Source organism: Solanum stenotomum, chromosome 3, assembly GCF_019186545.1.
Source record: "Solanum stenotomum isolate F172 chromosome 3, ASM1918654v1, whole genome shotgun sequence".
Lineage (NCBI taxonomy): Eukaryota > Viridiplantae > Streptophyta > Magnoliopsida > Solanales > Solanaceae > Solanum > Solanum stenotomum.
The window spans coordinates 10,762,460-10,783,411 of NC_064284.1; the positions used below are offsets into that span (position 1 = coordinate 10,762,460).

At 32.2% G+C, this 20,952-nt stretch overlaps 4 protein-coding genes across 4 annotated transcripts; 3 read left to right on the forward strand and 1 right to left on the reverse strand.

The window, feature by feature from the left end:
- The first annotated feature begins 913 nt into the window (after nt 1-913).
- On the forward strand, nt 914-2,782 carry LOC125860345 (cytochrome P450 71A2-like). Its single transcript, XM_049540284.1, has 2 exons — nt 914-1,819; nt 2,016-2,782. Exons 1-2 carry the CDS (start codon nt 917-919, stop codon nt 2,631-2,633), a joined length of 1,521 nt encoding a protein of 506 aa, XP_049396241.1. The 5' UTR covers nt 914-916; the 3' UTR covers nt 2,634-2,782.
- A 4,558-nt stretch (nt 2,783-7,340) lies between these two features.
- LOC125860344 (cytochrome P450 71A3-like) lies at nt 7,341-9,326 on the forward strand. The gene is made up of 2 exons (XM_049540283.1): nt 7,341-8,371; nt 8,556-9,326. Exons 1-2 carry the CDS (start codon nt 7,391-7,393, stop codon nt 9,171-9,173), a joined length of 1,599 nt encoding a protein of 532 aa, XP_049396240.1. The 5' UTR covers nt 7,341-7,390; the 3' UTR covers nt 9,174-9,326.
- Nucleotides 9,327-10,283: 957 nt separating this feature from the next.
- LOC125858655 (uncharacterized) lies at nt 10,284-13,047 on the forward strand. The gene is made up of 5 exons (XM_049538486.1): nt 10,284-10,470; nt 10,767-10,866; nt 11,236-11,786; nt 11,883-12,502; nt 12,607-13,047. Exons 1-5 carry the CDS (start codon nt 10,284-10,286, stop codon nt 13,045-13,047), a joined length of 1,899 nt encoding a protein of 632 aa, XP_049394443.1.
- Nucleotides 13,048-13,901: 854 nt separating this feature from the next.
- On the reverse strand, nt 13,902-18,786 carry LOC125858656 (uncharacterized). The gene is made up of 11 exons (XM_049538487.1): nt 18,529-18,786; nt 17,261-18,073; nt 16,716-17,141; nt 16,535-16,630; nt 16,256-16,456; nt 16,063-16,146; nt 15,869-15,970; nt 15,346-15,770; nt 15,130-15,265; nt 14,349-14,929; nt 13,902-14,272 (listed from the first exon to the last, which is right to left on the reverse strand). The coding sequence occupies exons 1-11, from the start codon at nt 18,784-18,786 to the stop codon at nt 14,044-14,046; spliced, it is 3,351 nt and encodes a 1,116-aa protein (XP_049394444.1). The 3' UTR covers nt 13,902-14,043.
- Between the last annotated feature and the right edge of the window lie 2,166 nt (nt 18,787-20,952).

Below are 20,952 nucleotides of genomic sequence, written 5' to 3' on the forward strand. Positions count from 1 at the left end.
CAAAACAATGTTTTTAATGTTAAATCAATCTATTTCAAATTATATCTAAACAGGGCCTAATTAAACAAATATTTGTGTTCCATGGGATTAATATCTTAAAAGGTCATTGAACTATGAGAAATTATAACAAAGTCATTGTACTTTATTTTATATCAATAAATTCATTTAACTTAAAAGTTTTATTTTAATAATCACTCAACTACATTTATCATTAAAATAAATATGACACGACAAAATAAAATATTTTATATGCATGTAGTCATGAACCCTACTTTGATAAAGTTGCTAGGGATGACAATCTTTCACCTAAACAACAAAGAAGTTGAAGCAATAAAAACAAAAGGAAGACAACATAGTTGGGATGGTAAGATGATTGGGAAATTTGTTCTAAGGCACCTACCGATGTGACTGATCAAGCAGAAACATAAGAAAATATCACTAACTTCAACAAGATCCAATAAATCTAAGACGAAATGATGAACTATCAAGTGCTATTGGATAAATTTTAAAAAGAAGATAGGTGAAAAATACTTCAGGTTACTTTAGACGGGGGAAACTATCTTTTTTAGTTCATACATATATAAAAGGAAGTTTGAGTTTGATAACTCAACATTCTTCTTGATGTTTATATTCTTACATTATTTAAGCATCTTCATTTGCAATATTATCATAAAGTGTATTATAAACTGTATGATAATCATATAATACCTAGTTTTTTCTAGCTCTTATTTTTCTTCATTCTTGTTAATTAGTAGAGTTTTGTTACTTCATTAGGATTTGTAAGGTAAGGTCAAGTTCCCTTACTTGTACTTATTTCTTCACGTTGAGGATTTTATTTTATCATTAATAAAAGGCCATTAGACAACCGCTTTGATTTACACCTAGTTCCTTATCAATATTCCTACCTAAAAAGAAAATGGATCTTCCCTGGTATTCTCTTCTAGTTCCTCTGTTTTTCTTTCTTATCTTCCTTATTCAATGCTTCTTTACTACTTCAAGTAATCAAAAAAAGTTACCACCATCTCCAAGAAAGCTTCCAATCATAGGAAATCTCCATCAACTTGGATCACTTCCTCACCGTTCTCTCCATAAACTATCCAAAAAATATGGTCCACTCATGCTACTTCACTTTGGCAGTAAGCCTGTGCTCGTTGCTTCCTCTGTCGAAGCTGCTCGTGATATCATGAAAACTCATGATCTCGTATGCTCAAGCAGACCCAAATCTAGTTTGGCTGATAGACTCTTTTATGGCTCTAGGGACGTGGGCTTTACTCCATATGGTGAATACTGGAGACAAATTAGAAGCATAACGGTGCTTCACCTTCTCAACAACAACAGAGTCCGATCTTACCGTGATATTAGAATAGAAGAAACATCGAATATGATTGAAAAAATCAGACAAGAGTGTGTTTCTTCAAATTCAGTGATAGATTTAAGAGATCATATTTGTTTTATGACTGGTAACATAATTAGCAGAGTGGCGTTAGGGAGGATATATAATGAAAGGGAAAGTGGAATATATGCAAAGGCCATCCTAGCAGAATTTGTTCAACTTTTGGGTACTTTTAACGTTGGGGATTTTATTCCTTGGCTGGAATGGGTCAATAAAATCACTGGTTTAGACACCAAAGTGGAGAAAGTAGCTCAAAAATTGGATACATTTTTAGAGAGTGTGATCGAGGAACACATTATTAGGCACAATAAAGAAGAATACAGTACGGGCGAAGCTAAAGATTTCGTGGATGTTTTGCTGGAAATTCAGAATGGAAAGGAAACTGGTTTTCGTCTTCACAGGGATTCATTGAAAGCTATCCTCTTGGTAACATCAGCTTCTCTCACATTATTTATTCCCTCCTTGGCGTGCGTGTTTTGTTAGTATAATTTTGAACATACATAATTCGTACTAAACATATTGTTTCATAGTTAAAAGTTTAGCGACATAGATTATTCTTCCACACAATCATTTACACATACACCAGCATAACAATCTTAGTTTGTTTCTTGTTAATGCGTAGGATATATTTGCTGCTGGTACAGATACAACATATACAACTCTAGAGTGGATAATGGCAGAGCTTTTGAGACATCCAAGAGTCATGGAAACATTACAGAATGAAGTGCGAGGATTAGCACAAGGGAAAGAAGAGATAACAGAGGATGACTTAGGAAATATGCACTATCTTAAAGCAGTAATCAAAGAGACACTTAGGCTTCATCCACCCGCTCCTCTACTAATTCCTCGAGAATCAACGCAAGACATAAAATTACTTGGCTATCAAATACCTGCTAAAACCCAAGTCATTATCAATGCTTGGACAGTCGGAAGAGATCCTTTATCATGGGAAAATCCAGAGGACTACAGACCAGAGAGATTCTTAAATAGTGATATTGATTTCAAAGGATTAAACTTTGAGTTGATTCCATTTGGAGCAGGCAGAAGGGGCTGCCCAGGAACTACTTTTGCTGTTGTGATAAATGAGCTAGCATTAGCAAGGCTTATGCACAAGTTCAATTTTTCATTACCAGAAGGGTTAAAACCGGAGGATTTGGATATGACCGAAGACAATGGCATCACTATTCATAGGAAATCACCTCTGCTAGCAGTGACCACTCCATGCTCTAGTTATTATTAGGAGTTCTTCTCTTCATTTGTACTTTTTTTACCCATCCCTAAGGAGTTTCCACTTTTTTTCGCTCGATGGCTCGAACTCACGTACTTATATATTATGCAGATCACTTATCTTAGGCACCAATATATGCCATGGAATAATACTTCCCAGTATTGCTACCGGTGACTTCCTTTCTGGGTTGGTCGTAAAGATTGCTCTCTTAAATCTGATTTTCACATAATAAATGTCAAAAATGAATCTTCATTCCCCCTTGAAAAGAGTTCCTTTTTATTCTATGCACCCAATATCCTACCTTGAAACTTGAAAGGAGTTCAATACATACATATTGTTCATTTTCATGATGTTCTCTCTTTTACCTCACAATGTTTTGTCCCAATGAATTTTCTTTGTAAGGTTTAAATGAGGCATTCAAAATGCTTATTATTAGCCATGTGTACGTACTCTTTTTCCTTCACTAGAATTTATCTTACGGAGTTTTTTCTAATAATATTTTAATAAGACACATTATCTATCATATAGACATGAAGTTCAACTCTGAAAAAAGTGAAAAAAATTCATGGTGCTTGGCCATACAACTTGTTATTACTTGACAAATATACTTGGCAAACATCCCATGTTTTCAAATACTAGAAAAAATTAGTATGTGGGTCAAATTCTAGTATTTGAAAGCTATCCCAAAGTTTTATATTTTATAAAAGCACCCATTATTTATATATTTAGACTAAATTTCAGTCCTAATTTGTTGTACTACACACACATAGGATGAAAAAAGACTTTAAAATAGGGATAATACATATATTTGACCTTAAACTTGGCTTCAAATTTTAACTTTGACCTCCAACTTTCATAGTGCACAAACAAGCACTTTAACTATCCAACCTTTTAATAAATAAACACGCGATTTTTGGAGCCAAGAGCGTGAAATGCAATCGCTGCCACGTGTATTAGTGAGCCACTCAATGGCTGCCAACTAATTAAACACTTTACACGTCAATTTTAGAACTAAAAAATAAATAAAAATTAATTAAGGGTAGAGTTGTCATTTCAGCATTTTTTTCACTGTTGTGTGCCTAAAAATTACTTCTCACTCACGCAAAATGCGTGCACGTCACGCGTTTTGCCAGGTAAGACACACGTGTTTATTTATTAAAAGGTTGGATAGTTAAAGTGTCTATTTGTGCACTTTGAAAGTTGGAGGTCAAAATTAAAATTTGAAGCCAAGTTTAAGGTCCAATATATGTATTATGCCTTTAAAATATTGTGTTTAAGTGAGTTTAAAGGTTCAATTACCAAATTTGTAAGTATAAGGATCTAACTTGCAAACAAAATGTATTGTAAAATATTTTCTTATTTCTATTTAGGTTTCCATGCAATGCAACAAGCATATTAAAGTGAGGTCTATCAAATTATCAATTTCTTGCATCAAATTTTATTATTTTAACTCTATTATTTTAATAAAAACATTGTCAACTTATTACTTATAGAATTATGTCAATATGATTGCCACAATAAAAAAAAATATGTTTGTTAATATTGAAATTGATAATGTCTTACCTAATATTAATTAAACAACTTTAAAAAATCTAGAAAAATAAATTTTATATAAAATTATATATGAAATTACTTTAATTTTAAGCCTCTAATTAGAATTTATTTTTGAGCCACATGTGACTGATCATACAAAACAAAATTTGTGGTTGAAGTTCGAGTGGGTTATCTTTTGTGTCGTGCAATAATGCAAATAATAAAATTGCGGTCGATCGATTTAAATTTGTTATTTAAATTATAAAAAGTGTCGTATATGACAAAATGTATTTAGGATGCTATGTAGGAGGTATAAGAAATTAGTTCAATTTGAAATAATTTTAGCGTTTATTTGTGCACTTTCAAAGTAGAACGATATAAATATCAGTTGACACCAAGATAAAATGCACCTATATGTATTATGCCTTTTCAAATATACCCAATTCTAGATTTCTCTCCTCAATTCTACTTCCTGTGCTTTTTTTCTTCATTTTCTTCTTTTGTTGACCTTTTAATAATTTCCTTCTCAGTATTATTTGCTTGTAGGCTAACACTAATTAGTTGGTGATTTTTGTATGTAAATCCATTAAACTCATTTTAAAAGTATTTACCAACTTTGGTAACAAAAGTCTCATTTTCCACAAAAGTCAATGAGCGAAGGATTAAGAGATCACAAAATCTCGGTCCAACAATACCATTAATTCCTCGCCAATCAATTCAAGATATCAAAGAAATTGTGCGTTTTTTCATGTTTACTAGCAAAAATATACTTGAGAAAAAATTAAGATGCCATGTCAAAACAATGTTTTTAATGTTAAATCAATCTATTTCAAATTATATCTAAACAGGGCCTAATTAAACAAATATTTGTGTTCCATGGGATTAATATCTTAAAAGGTCATTGAACTATGAGAAATTATAACAAAGTCATTGTACTTTATTTTATATCAATAAATTCATTTAACTTAAAAGTTTTATTTTAATAATCACTCAACTACATTTATCATTAAAATAAATATGACACGACAAAATAAAATATTTTATATGCATGTAGTCATGAACCCTACTTTGATAAAGTACTCCATCCGTCCCTTTTTATATGTCACATTTTTACTTTGCACTTCCATTAAGAAATGATGTAACTTTACCCTTCTACCCTTATTTAATGTTTTCTTAAGTCAACTTTATAATAAATGATGAATACATTTTCAAGATTAATTAACTACTCTATCAAGAGTATAATAGGAAAAATATGGTAATTTATGCCTAAATTTTATAAAATGACAAGTATTGTGGTACAACTATTTATAGAAAGAGATGTCATATAAAAAGGGACGAAGGGATTAGCTAGAGATAGCGATCTTTCACCTAAACTACAAAGAAGTGGAAGCAATAAAAACAAAAGGAAGACATATGGAAGGCACCTACCGATGCGACTGGCCAAACATAAATATATGACAGTGTCACCAACTTCAACAAGATCCAATAAATCTAAGAGGAACTGATGAACTATCAAGTTCTATTCGATAGATTTGAAGAAAAAGACAAGCAAAAAATACTTCAGGTTATTTTAGACGGACAAACTATCTTTTTAGTTCATACATAAATAAAAGGAAGTTTGAGTTTGAGTTTAATAACTCAATCTTCTTCTTGATGTTTATATTATTACTTATTTAAGCATCCTCATTTGTAATATCATCATAGACTGTATTATAAACTCTATGATGATCATATAATACCTAGTTTTCTCTTCCTCTTATTTTCTTCACTCTTGTTAATGAGAAAAGACATAAATACAGTTGTCCCGTATTTGCATAAAGACACCTTAACTTTCAAAGTGTCCTATTACCCCACAGAACTATTTAATATCTTTGTAAATGAGCCATTTTGACCCATTCCCTCATCTATGTAGTCGCGCGTGTTGCTCACTCCCTGTGATAGAATTCAACCCGACCCGACCTTGTTCTTTGAAGAAAGTCGTTTTTCCTTTTCTTTTCTTATTTCTCAACTTTCCTTTTCCTTTTCTTCTTCTAAATTTATTTCTTCTCTGTAAGGTCTTTTGTTTTATGTTTTATTTTATTTTTCTTTTCCTTCTTTCTTATCAGATTCCTTTTAGTTCCTCTGTTTTTCGACCTGTTTTAGTTGTTTCAAGATTGTCTTTATTGTCGTCTTCTTCTGATTTATTGTCTACTTCACAATCATTTCAAGATTTTGGTAGTAGTTCCTTATTGCATTTACAAATTGAGGGTCGGGTTTTGTGTCCCAATCATGTTTTGTTGTTGGTGAACAAAAATTCAGAAGTAGACATAGAGAACAAAAATTCAAATTAACGTTTTATATTGGAAATTAAAAGATAAAACGAATTCCTACCTTATTTTCTTGGGGAAGATGATGAAGTTGTCAAACAGAGAGAACCAACGTTGATCTTGCTATGAAAAAAAACCATGAAATCGAAAAATTAGGGCCATCAACGGCTATTTTGGGTTTAGAATTGGGGAAAATGACATAAATTGATTAAATAATTAATAATAAAGAAAGAAAATGACATGTGGCACTTTTAAATTGGTCCATGGCAGTGACAACACGGAATGACGCGCCTCATGTGCATGGTAATAATCCAGACGAGGAAATGGGTAAAAATGGCCCATTTACAATGATATTAAATATTTTTGTGGGGTGATAAGACACTTTGAAAGTTAAGGTGTCTTTATGCAAATACGGGACAACTTTGATTGTGTCTTTATGTCTTTACTCCTTGTTAATTAATAAATGTTTGTTACCTCATTATGATTTGTAAGGTAAGGTCTAGCCCCCCTTGCTTGTACTTATTCACATTGATGATTTTATTTTATTATTAATAAAAGACCATTAGACCTGTCTAATGTTATAAATTCGTCCAAAAACAAAATCATGAACATTATAAATAAATAAAATTATAAAATCTATTTATTATTTTACTTGACCCAATTTGTGGGTTAGTAGGGTATACTAATAAATAAATTCTATAATTTTATTTATTTATTTATAGGGTTCATAATTACATGACATAAAAAATATTTTATTTTTTTATATTAAATATATTTTAATGATAAATGAGTTGAGTAACTTTTGAAGATAAAACCTTTAAATTGAGTAATTTAGATATAAATAAAATTCAATGATTTTATTAGATAATTTCTAGATATTAATCTGTGCTTGTTGTGTCCATTTTAGTTTGTGTGGTGATTGAAGATTCTATGGACGCATACTCATCAATAAGTAGGGCGTACTTGTTTCCTAATTTTGATCTATTTTCTCATCACCAAAAAAGGAAAATGGATCTTCCTTGGTATTCTCGTGTAATTCCTCTGTTTTTCTTCATTTTCTTCATTCATCAATGCTTCTTTACTACTTCAAGTAATCAAAAAAGGTTACCACCATCTCCAACAAAGCTTCCTATCATAGGAAATCTGCATCAACTTGGATCTCTTCCTCACCGTTCCCTCCATAAACTATCCAAAAAATATGGTCCAGTCATGCTACTTCACTTTGGCAGTAAGCCTGTGCTCGTTGCTTCCTCTGTCGAAACTGCTCGTGAGATCATGAAAACTCATGATCTCGTATGCTCAAGCAGACCCAAATCTAGTTTGGCTGATAAACTATTTTATGGCTCTAGGGACGTGGGCTTTAGTCCCTATGGTGAATACTGGAGACAAATTAAAAGCATTGTCGTGCTTCACCTTCTCAACAACAGAAGAGTCCAATCTTATCGTGATATAAGAGAAGAAGAAACATCGAATATGATTGACAAAATCAGACAAGAGTGTGGTTCTTCGAGTTCAGTGATAGATTTAAGAGATCATTTTTGTTTTCTCACTTGTAACATAATTAGCAGAGTGGCCTTAGGGAGGAAATATGATGAAGGAGAAAGTGGAATGAATGCTAAGGTCACTCTAGATGAATTAGGTGAACTTTTTGGCACTTTTAATATTGGGGATTATATTCCGCGGCTTGAATGGATCAATAAATTAACTGGTCTAGACACCAAAGTGGAGAAAGTAGCTAAAAGTTTGGATACATTTTTAGAGTGTGTGATCGAAGAACACATTATTAAGAACAATAAAGGAGAATACAGTACGGGTGAAGCTAAAGATTTCGTGGATGTTTTGCTGGAAGTTCAGAATGGAAAGGAAACTGGCTTTCCTCTTCAAAGGGATTCATTGAAAGCTATCATCTTGGTAAGATTAGCATTTATTCCCTCCTTGACGTGTTTTATTAGTACTTATAATTTTGAACATAATTCCTGCTTGCTACTTACTAACATATTGTTTCATAGTTAAATATTTGGTTACTTAGAATATTGTTATTCTTCCACATTCTCCAGGATAACAATCTTAGTATATTTTTTAATTTTATGCGTAGGATATATTTTCTGGTGGTACGGATACAACGCATACAGCTTTAGAGTGGGTAATGACAGAGCTTTTGAGGCATCCAAGAGCCATGGAAAAATTACAGAATGAAGTGAGAGGATTAGCCCAAGGGAAAGCAGAGGTAACAGAGGACGACTTAGGATATATGCAGTATTTGAAAGCAGTGATCAAAGAAACATTCAGGCTTCATCCACCAATTCCACTACTAGTTCCTCGAGAATCAATAGAAGACATAAAATTACTTGGCTATCAAATTCCTGCTAAAACTGGAGTCATTATCAATGCTTGGTCAATCGGAAGAGATCCTTTATCATGGGAGAATCCAGAGGAGTACCGACCAGAGAGGTTTTTCAATGGTAATATTGATGTGAAAGGATTAAACTTTGAGTTGATTCCGTTTGGAGCAGGGAGAAGGGGCTGCCCAGGAACTGGTTTTGCTATTGTGGTAATTGAGCTAGCATTAGCAAGGATTGTGCACAAGTTCAATTTAGCATTACCAGAAGGGTTAAAACCGGAGGATTTGGATATGACGGAAGGCAGTGGCATCACTATTCGTAGGATATCACCTATGCTAGCAGTGGCCACTCCATGTTCTAGTTATTATTAAGAGTTTTTTCATTCCTCCCCGGGAGCTCCTTGATGACTCGAATCCACCTACTTATAAATTACTTATTTATTATGCTTATCACTTATCTTAGTCACCAATATATGCCATGAAACAATACTTCCAGTATTGCTATCTGGTACTACTATCTTTCTGGGTGTTTTATACTTCCAGTATTTATTATGCTCCCTTTCTGGGTGTTGTATACAACGGCCCAAAAGTTCAAGCTATTCTGTACTTATTTTTAGACTCTATTTTTGTGTTTGTTATCTGGTACTACTATCTTTTTGGGTCCTACTCATGATATTTTTCATTAGCAAATAATATGAGACGTTCAATTATTCGAAAAGATAACGTCTGACAACCATACAAAAATTGTCATAATAAATGTCATCAAGGCAAATTAAATGTAGCAAGTTAACAAAAAAGATAATTATATTTTCAAGATATTAATATTATTTTTCAACAAATCTAATGGAATATTTAGTTATTTTGGTATATATTTTCAATGACCTCATCTGAATGTTTTTGAAAGTATACTTTTTGTAGTATAAAAAGAAGAAAAGAAAATGTAGTGAATTATGTGTTAATTTTTCTTCAAACAAAATTGATTATTTATATTTGCGAAAAGGGTTAAAAATGTCTTTAAAATGGTTTTAAAATGTCATTCTTCCACCTTTTGGTTTAAAAATGCCTTCAACAATTTTTAAGGTTTAAAATTGCGACATGACAATTGTGACATGGATTTTCTTTAGTAAAAATTAAAGGAATCCCATAGTCTAAGATCTAAATTACATTCTCTCCCTAATAATTCCAATATTACAAAAATCCCTTGAAAATTGAGAAAATCGGATACATAGGTACTATACAGATACATTATAAAAGATACATTGTAACAAAATGTTGTTGCACTAAAAAAGGAACAAATAATTTAAAATTTATTATTGTTATATTATTTTCCTAGATTAACGCCTAACTGATCAGCATCATTCCATATCCTAATAGGGGACAATTTCAGTATTTCAAATTTCAAAATTTCATCTTCTTCATTGAAGATGATTTTTTAACACCCGGTTGAAAAATTCATAGTTTCAAAAAGAAACTCGATACATGATGAATATATCTATTTTGTTGAGGCATTCAGGAATTTGGGCAAGCGAAGTTAATTATGAAGGATACAAAAGTGATGGAATTGTTGTTGGACAATCAATTTCATTTATGAATCTCAAGGCAGCCATTATAGCCGAGTTAGAGATCGATGAGGTAAGAAAAAATATTGAAATTCGATATATCGTAGAAGGTAATTCATGTCCGATGAAAATTAAGAACGACATGGGTGTTAGACTATATTTAGAAGTGAAAAAAGTGAGCCTGGTTTTGCAATGTATCCATTATGTATTGATACAACAGATAAAATTGGCGATGAGATACATAGCTTTGATGGAACATGCGGAGAGATTACATGTATCGAAGGTACAACAAGGGATACAGAAGCTCTTGCAGTGGTTGAATCAAGAATTTGTGATTCATATTATATTCCAGAATTAGAAGTTACAAATTACATAATTGATTCAAACAGTATAGATGTGAAGACAGGTCAATTGTATAAGGATAAAGCAACACTGATAGATGTGATGGCCAAATATAAAATAAAGAAAAACTTCAATTGCAAAGTAAAAAGATCTGATAGACAAAGGTATGAGTTTTTTTTTATCTGAATTTTGAATTAATGTTTTTTAATTTTAAGATCTACATCGGATGATACATTTAAATTTCTAATGTGTTTGATACAGTATTATTCTTAGAAGCTGTGTGATGGTGCTTTTGTTTTGTTGTAATTTTTTTGTTGATTAAATGATACATCCAATAAGCGCACACAATTAAGTTGCATCTATAATGTATCCGATACATTTTGTAACTTTGATTTATGCGTAATGTATGAAACAAATTAGAAATTTAAATGGATGGTGATATTATACATTATGGTAGTTAATATTGTTGATACATTAATGTCATATAAAATGTAACTGCTATATGTATTAATATGATGTGCAACATTGTACAGCTATGTGTTGGTGTGCTTTTCGATTGAATGTGGTTGGACTATGAAGGCTTCATGCAGGAAAAATTCTGATGTTTTCAAAGTAAGATACTTTAATAGTGAACATACATGTCCAGTGCGTGATAGGATACTAACCAAAGTCCAAGCAACAGTTAGGTTTGTTAGTGGTGTGACTGTTCCTAAATTGGTCAATCATAAAAGAATTCATACTCCAAAAGATATAATTGATGATATTAGAGAATTCTATGGGGTTCAAATATCTTACCAGCAAGCATGGCGTGCTAAAGAACGTGCACTAGAAATGCTAAGGGGTAAACCATCAGATGGATATAAGAAGTTGTCGAGATACATATACATGTTAAATAATGTGTATCCAAATTCTTATATAAGGATGCACAAGTCAGTGGAAGATGAATTCATGTATCTGTTCATAGCCTTAAGACCATTGATGAGGGGGTTCGATTACTGCAGACCGGTAGTTGTTGTCGATGGTGCACATCTTGGTGGAGCTTACAAAGGTACATTTTTATCAGCAAGCACACTTGATGGGGCAGGTATGTATTTTTTTGTAATTGCGATATTGTTTAATATGTATCTATATTGTAAATGTTATGTATCAAATGAAATCATTCATGTTGATCTTTAATTAGGTTGCATATTGCCATTGGCATATGGGGTTGTAGATACTGAAAATGACTGTTCGTGGACATGGTTCTTCGAACAATTCAAAAATGCATTTGGCGAGTGTGAAAAAATGTGTGTTGTTTCTGATAGAAATGAGAGTATTATGAAGAGTGTAAGAATTGTGTTCCCAACTGTACCTCACTATGCATGCATATGGCATCTTTGGAAGAATGTTTGTGGAAACTTTAAAAGGAGCAGAAACACTATAAGTGATCTATTCTACTCTATGGCCAAGGCATATAGAAAGGAGGATTTTGATACATTAATGGCTAAGGTGGATAAAGTTGACCACAAGGTTAAGGAGTACCTTGAGGATGCTGGGTATGAGAAGTGGTCGAGAGTTCATTCAACAGTAAATAGAGGTAGAATGATGACTTCGAACATAGCAGAATGTATCAATGGCTGTCTTGTTGAGGCGCGTCAGTTGTCTATATTAGAATTCTTAGAAGAAGTTAGAATTCTATTTGGTTCTTGGCATCGCAAAAATAGAGAAATAGCCTCTTATACAAAAGATACATTGGGGAGAAAATTTGAGGAGATATTGATTATAAACGCATCTAAATATTCGAAGATGAAGGTATGTATCGTGATACATAATTTTTTATTTTGTATCAAATTTGGTATATCATTCGGCTATTGTGATCAGCATTACATGAAATAAATTTATCAATTACTTTTTAATGTCTGCAGGTTGTTCCATCATCTGAATTTATTTTCTCAGTTTATGAAGCTGGAAGAAGATACATTGTTTGTCTTGAGAGGAAAGAATGTACTTGTGGCAGATTTCAACTAGATGAGATACCTTGTGCACATGCAATTGCTGTTTTAAAGGACAAGAATGTCACAGATGTGCATCCTTATTGCTCTGATTACTACAAGCCTGATACATTAGTAAAAACATATGAGGTTCCAATGGTTCCAATGCCAGATAAAGAAGATTGGTCGGTTCCTAGCAATGTTGTAGATGAAACTGTGTGGCCACCTAGATATAAAAGATTGGCTGGACGACCAAGGAAAAGAAGAAAAAAAAATGCAGATGAAAAGATAATAGTAAAAATAAATTGTTGTGGACGCTGTGGTCAAGAAGGTCACAACAAAAGAACTTGTACTTTCTTCCCAAAAGAAAAGTGAAATCGTTATTTTTATAAGACATTTATGTTTTTGTTGAATAATTTTTGACTTACTAGATTATCACTTTTTTATTTATCATGAATAAATGTTACTGTTTATTTTTGGTTATTTTGATTCAATATTTATGAGTTTTGCGGATCCATTTAAGAATTTGTTATGATTTGTGTGTTGGATGTTATTTTGATACCTTTGTTTATTACTTTTGTTGTTCAATTCAATAAATTGTTATGATTTGTGTGTAAATGTTATCTCTGATATACAAATATTTATGTGCATTTGTATCATATACATTATGTGTAAAATATACTATGTGTATTGTATCATTTACATAATATATAATGTATCGTATTCATTAAATCATAAATAACCTATCTAGCTGGAATAAACTATTGTATCAGAGAAATCATATGATACATAAATGCTCAACAATGTATTTGTCACAATAAATAAGAAAGCATGTATCAAATATATTATTAAATCATGTATCATATTGATTACAACTATTGTTGTATATACATTATCAGAATATTGTGTTAGAAATTGTAAATCTTAGCTAATTTAAGATTTATAATTTTCAATTCAATAAGTTTTAGATTATAAACGTAATATTTTGTTTAGTGTGTTGTTCTTTTAAATGTTTTTTATACAGTAAATTGAATTGATGTTGTTAGGAAAAAAAAGTTTGCTCAAATTTATGTGTATTTTATATTGATGATGATTTAATAATAATGTTTGATTATTAGAATTTGTAAATTTAGACAAATATACATTTCGAGATTAAATGAACAAAATATATTGATAATAAAAAGTCAGACAAAACAAGTTTTAAGAGGAACCCTTCAACACTTAAGTTAATATGTCTTGAAAACAAACAAAACATTGTGCAGACATTAAAAAGTTAATATGTCTTGTAAACAAGCAAAACATTGTGCAGACATTAAAAAGTTAATGTCTTGAAAACAAACAAAACATTGTGTATCCATTGATGCACAAAAACTACTCCAAGTTAACCAACGCATCATGGTTTGGTGGTGTGAAATGACCCCTAGGCTTTGATGGATCGTCATTATCACTAACGTATCCAGCTTCAGCCTTTTCACTGCCGTAATTCCATAGCAATGCTGCGTATCTTGACCGGAGATAATCAGAACGGAAATTATTGGATTGGATTGGAATTTCATCGCTAAGGAATTTAGCAAAGGCGGCCACAAACAAACCACAATCCCTACAAAAATGCAAAAGATACATTGTACAAAAATAAATTGAACATAAACTTTAAAACAAGATGTTTTAAAACTTACAGTGTGTCGCTTCCTTGTTGAATAATGTCTTGTACATATTCAACAAGAAAAGGGTGTTTTGGTTCCAATAGACTTCCAGTTTCCTTGTCCTTATAAGCATCAAGAGATGACCAATCAGTTCGCTCAGAATGATCAAAAAATCCACTGTCCTGGAGGTAAGTAGGCAACATTAGAGATAATTTTTTAATGTCTCCCGAAAATTTTTTTCTCCTTGATCCAGATGCTGAGTCGTAGACACGTATAAGCCTCTTTTTCAAAACAACAACAGCCAATACCCAATGAAATTGTCCATCACAATTCACCGGAATGTAAACATCATCACATGAGTGCCACGGTAAACCAGCAGGAATCTCAAAACCATTAATAATGTTCATCATTGACCGCTCGAATCCAGATACAACAGACCCACGCGCCATGTATTCCTGTGTACTAAGGTTGTCATCGGCAAGACTGCAATGATACCTCTCATGTGTGTTATTGATGTATGTTTTGAATAAACAGTTAACTGTAGTGTATCTGTATTGATCCAAGCTTCGCAATTTTGATTTCTTCCTAAGGTAGTAAAAGACTACATCGATGTGCTGCAAAATAAATTATTTAGTGAAAATAAATAAAATGTATGTTGTGATGTATCATATATGCTATGTCTAGGTGTGAACATAATTTTATATCAGATACATATTTAAAGATGTATCAGATACATACAGATGTATCATATACATTTTTAACGATGTATCAGATACATCTTGATAGATCTTTTTTGTTGAATTTACTATTATACCTCATCAGTCCAACATTTCTTTGGCTGCGACATGGCATAGAACCAATTTTTATTAATTGGAAATGCAACAACGAAGTCCATTTGATCAAATCCAAAAGAAGCTGAATTGCATTTGTATTTGTCCTCCTTTGGTTTCCTATATAATTATTAAAACTCAATGCAGATTCAAACAAATAATGATCTAACAATATTTGGATATATTGATATATAACTTACTTCTTGTCATGTGTTTTAAGAAGGCCCTTTGATAACCACTGATGGTACTGATCAAGTAAAGTAGATGGAGGTTGGAAAATAATACCACAATCTTGAAATGGGTGATTTGGACGAATGTGTAACTTTGAATCAACTTTCTCTTTGCCTTTGTCGCTAGACCCAAATATAGTTACGTATGGTGATTGAAAGATCTTTGATGGCAGTCTCAATCTTTGAATAGGCGTCTTTGACACTTCATGTACCACTATTTCATTTATGTTAGTATCCATGGGTACAAGGTTGCGCGATCTCAAATCATGTGTGTCGGTAAGTTGTTGGGGAGTGACAACTTGCAGTGGTTGAGCATCCATAGGAGCATGAATGCCATAAAGTGTATCTACTGCTTCTTGAGTAGCAGCTGATACTGAATCCGAATTTATCGAACCCTATATTAATTGATACAATTATAAAATAAATTAGATAAATGAATACAAAATTGTAAAATGGTATTATTCATTTAGTGATAACTAACTGTAAGATTTACCGATTTATCAGATTTTATGACATTATCCTTCACTTTATCAGCATCGTGTTCATCCAACATTACTTGATGAAATGTTTTGGAGCCTCTAACTGGTACATCTTCCTAAAAAAGATGATGTATGTTAAAATGATACATTGACAAACTAATGTATCATACATATACAAAATTGAACTTACATTATCTTGCTAATGTACAGTTGCTTCATCATGGACTTCTGTTATGTGTGGAAGATCTGATACATCCTTCCTACCTTCTTTTTCCTTACATGTAGTAACATCCTATGTTTTCAAGGTGAAAAAGTATGAGTAATTAGTTAATGTATCGTTAATATTTTTACCTAGATATAATATTTGACTGCATATATAATCAGGATTGTTAAAAACTTACTTCTACAATCTTTGGTTCAGGGATAAGATTTTGTTCTTGATCCTCAACAACATCTACCTCAAATCGATCATTGTCGGGCACGTCCATCGCAATAGGTGAACTCCGTTTATCAAACAACTGGTTAGTGGTAGGTGGACGAACAACGTGATCTTCTTGATTGAACTCTGGCATGTTAAGACTTGTAGATGTGCCAGAAATATTCTACACAAAGAAAAAGGGTTAAATATGAAACAAATAAATTCGTTTTAACAATGTATTATTTTAGAAATAATACACTACCTCTTCTTCTTGCTTGTGTGGATTCCGAACAACATTCATCAACTGCTTGTGATTTAATTTGATTAAATCCTCTAAATGCTGAAATTTCTTGTCAATCTAAAAATATATATACAATATAAGTGAATATGTAATAACTGTCAATATGTAATAACTGTCAAAACAAAATAAAACAATCACTTACATATTTCTTCAGGTATTTCTTAACTTGTTTAATCCCTGATCTGTCAGTAGGTTCTTTAGGATCTAGTGAAGGAACATGAACATCGGGTACATTAACACCTGAAATTGGAATTGGACTGTTTTTGTTTGATTGCACAGCCGATTGTTCAGGTTGATTGACATCAATAACATCTGGCTTAACAGGATGAGCATTCTTTCTCCTCTTTGGAGGGGGTGTAGATGATGTAGTTGAAGGGCGTCTTGATCTCCTTAAAAAATTATCTGTATGATTAGTAGAAAAATCCTCAAATCCGGAAAGTTCTTGTGGTTGAACAAGCTTGGACTTGGCAGCTGAATTTTGATGTTCATTATGAGAAGCATCAACATTACCAGGCAAATCAAGTGATGCCAATTCCTCGGATGTTGGATGTATATCATTGCAAGAATTCTGGATTGCGTATCCAAACCAACATAATAAACAAGATTATGTAACAATAATAACAAAAAATGATACATTAATATGACATGAAAATTATTCATTATACACTGTCAAAACATATATTATACCTGGGAGAAGATGCTAGACATAAACATGCCAAATTTTGGCTTGACTCCCACAACACGCCAGTTGCATATTCTAGGTATAAAACTGCCCACTTTGACTGCAATTTCATCACCGACTGCCGAGGCACATTCATATATCCAAACATTCAGGACATATGGCATGCCGGCTAATCGATACATCTTCTTTTCTTTGGTGAACTCTTGTCTTAGTGATTTTATCAATTTTGAGAATGCAATCTGTCCCCATGGAAACTGTTCATACCTTCCATCTTCAACCATATAGAAATGGTGGATAGGTATATTTGCATCACCAAGCTGGGAAAAGACAAAAGTGTGAATGAAATATAGGATTGCCATTTCAAGAGCATCTTGACTATTCTCCCATTGACCCATCCGAAATCTTTGAACTAAACGACCCTTGTTTACAACGTTTTGTGAATCAGGAAAATATCTTTGAATCAATCTACTGTGAGTGGAATCAGGATATTTAAATTCATTAACATTTCCTGTGCATTTCAGGCCGGTAATGATGGCAAATTCTTTGATAGTGAAATGCAAAATATTCCCGCTAGCATGGCGAATATGGAGCTCATCTATATTATCCTGCTCCAGCTCAAGTAGTAATAGACACTTTGTTATTTGCCCTTGGTAATTGCAATTAGGAATGTTGAGATATGGACCGAAAATTGTATTCTTAAATTTCTCAACACCATCAATCCCTATAGACAACTTCAACTCTTCTGTAAAACCCATGTTGTATGTTGAACCAAACCTCAAGGAGTGTGCAGGAATTTGTTTTATCTTGTATTTCACAGACTATAATGAAACAAATGAACAACAATTAAAGCCTTAAAACATTATAAACATGATACATGTTGAATAATAGACAACTCAACTTACAAAGATTGTTATATTTGTATTTGATACAAAACTGTTATGTTTGTATCTGATACACAAAATCAACATTTGTGCCTGTTACAACTATTTTTACAAGTTGATACATTGAGAAGAACCACTGACAAAATTTTGTATCAGTTAAACAAAAAGTTTGAGAACAACTAAACTATATATTTTTGTATGCATGTATATGATATGTTAGTACTGATATATATTTAAGTTCAATAACGATAAATACATTGAAACTTACTAAAAATTATTGTAGAAAAACTTAAATTGCATAAAGCTATCAGTAATGTATCATGAATTGAAATTAACAATTAAATCTAAGATTGAACAACAAAAAAAGAGGAAAATATATCAGAACTCATTACCTTGGGTAGATTAGGACGGGAAATTGGAGATAATACTTTTCTACCCCTTTTTTTAGGGGGTTTTTCAACCTTTGATTTTGAAGAAGAAGGCACATCCTTCCTGACTTTCTCGATACTCACTTTCGCCATTATAAGGGGATCATGCAATTTCTTCGATCTATTCTCAGCCCAACCTGCGTCTTCATGGTCAAACACACGATTATTGTTAGATGACATTTTCTGGGTAATACCTATACTGAAAGAGGGAGCATCATCCATAATGTATCAGGATTTTGAATCAACAAAAAAACCTAACAACTATTAGCAAAAGTAATGAAATTGAAAAAATACCCAAAAGGAGTGAGAAATCGTTTGACTGGAGAGAGAAATATCTTCAAATTCAAATTCAAAATTAAACTGATAAGATCATGGGAGAGAGATATGGCGTGATTTGAGGAGTGAAAATTTGGGGAGATAGACGTGGGTTAGGAGATTGGAATTATGTATCCGGGAGATGAGTGTAAAGGAGTGATAAAAGGGATTTATGAAATATTTAAAAAAAGTGGGGAAAAATTGAGAATAAGGCAAGTAAAGTTGTGTATATAAGTAATTTTTCCTTTTCTTGTACCTATTTCAAAATATATGACCCATTTAGTCTAGAAACCCATTTCAAATCTGATCCGATATTCCCGATCAATTTTGGGTCATTTGTTCCCATTTGTTCCAACTCTCTTCTTTCTTCCTACCACCTTCAATTTATTTCTTTTTCCATTTCTGGGTTAATTGCAAGAAGAAAAAAAGAAGGAATTAAGAACTACAAAGAATAAGGTAGTTAAATCTTGAATTTGTTCCTTGCTGACATTGAAACGTTCAAGAGGAAAATAAAAATTATCTTCATTTGGTTTTGAAGCCTCCTGCTTCCAACTATAAACACCACCATTTAAGCTAATGACCGACCAAAAAATCCAATTCCAAAGAAAATGAGCCATAAAAACAAAAGCTTCCTTTGCTATCTCCACCCACAATTTGGTCCTAGCAAAGACCCTCTTGCCTTCTTCAGCCTAAAACTTGAAGAGAAACTCCCATTCATGCCCAATAATATGCAATTTAAGGACATCTTTAATAGAATCCACCTACATATCTTCAGAAAACGCCTTTAAAGCTTAAGAGTAAACCCACTCAGAGCAAAAAAGTTCATGAAAAGTCAATAATAGACCCGAATTTCAGTAATTCTCAAGCAAACACATCTCATAGTTTCAACAGAAAGCTGAAACTGATCAATATTAAATTTTTGCTGGAAACCCACCTCTACAAACTCCTAAAAAAGCAAAACATTACTTTAGTTGCAGAGAAATGAAATCAACTGAGTAAAAAAGAAGAAACAAAAAAGTATTATCTGAAGAACATAACTAGAGATATTGTGATTTGCTACAAAAGAGATTGAGAATCGCGGTAAAATTAAGTTCAAAGATAAGATAGGTTAATATAAAAATCGGTTTTTGGGTGAGTTTGAGTTTTTGTAGCATAGATGAGTCGGGTCGTTGGCCTGGATTTTAAAAATTAGGTGGACTAGTAAAGATGAAGTCATTTGGCTAATCAAGTGGTTCATCATTTATCATGTTAGTGGGCTGTTAATAAAGATCAATTTTAAACTTTAAGAAAACGTTAAGGGCATTTTTAAACCAAAAGATGGAAGGAGGATATTTTTGAACCGTTTGAGATACGCTATATCAACAATAGCATTTATAGTGATAATAAATTTTTAATAAAATCATATTTTTTCTGTTTCAATTTATATGACTCCATTTGACTCGACACAAAGTCAATAAAAAAAGGAGAACTTTTTAAACTTATGGTATAAAACAAATCTAAAATATTTATAAAACTATAAATCTTTTCCTAAAGGGTAAAAGGAAACTTCTTGTTTAGTTTGAAATAATTCTCCTTTAGTTTGTGTGGTTAAGCTTTACTAAATTAAAATCATGTTCAGCAATTTCTGAAAATGACGTTTGTTTCAAGTTGGTGGGTAAACTATAAAAATGAATAAAGAGACATACATATTTATATGTCATAAAACATTTTAGAATACCACGTAGGATGCAATGTACCAACTTATTCAATTCTCTACAAAATTAAGGGTGTGTTTGGTATAAAGGAAAACGTTTATCTAGAAAATGTTTTCCTGAAAAATAAGTAGATTTTTTACTTATTTTCTCATGTTTGGTTTGTGAGTAGAAAATATTTTTTTAAAAACAAACTTAAATTCTTTTGGAGGGTTGGCCAGGGGGGGGAGGGCGTCGAGGGTTGGGGTGAAAAAATAAAAATTTGAAGTTGAAAATATTTTTTAAAAACAAACTTAATTTTTTTTTGGGGGATGGGGGAGTAGGGACTGGTAGGGGTCTTAAATTTTTTTTTAGGGGGTGGGGGGCTGGTAGGGGGGAGGGG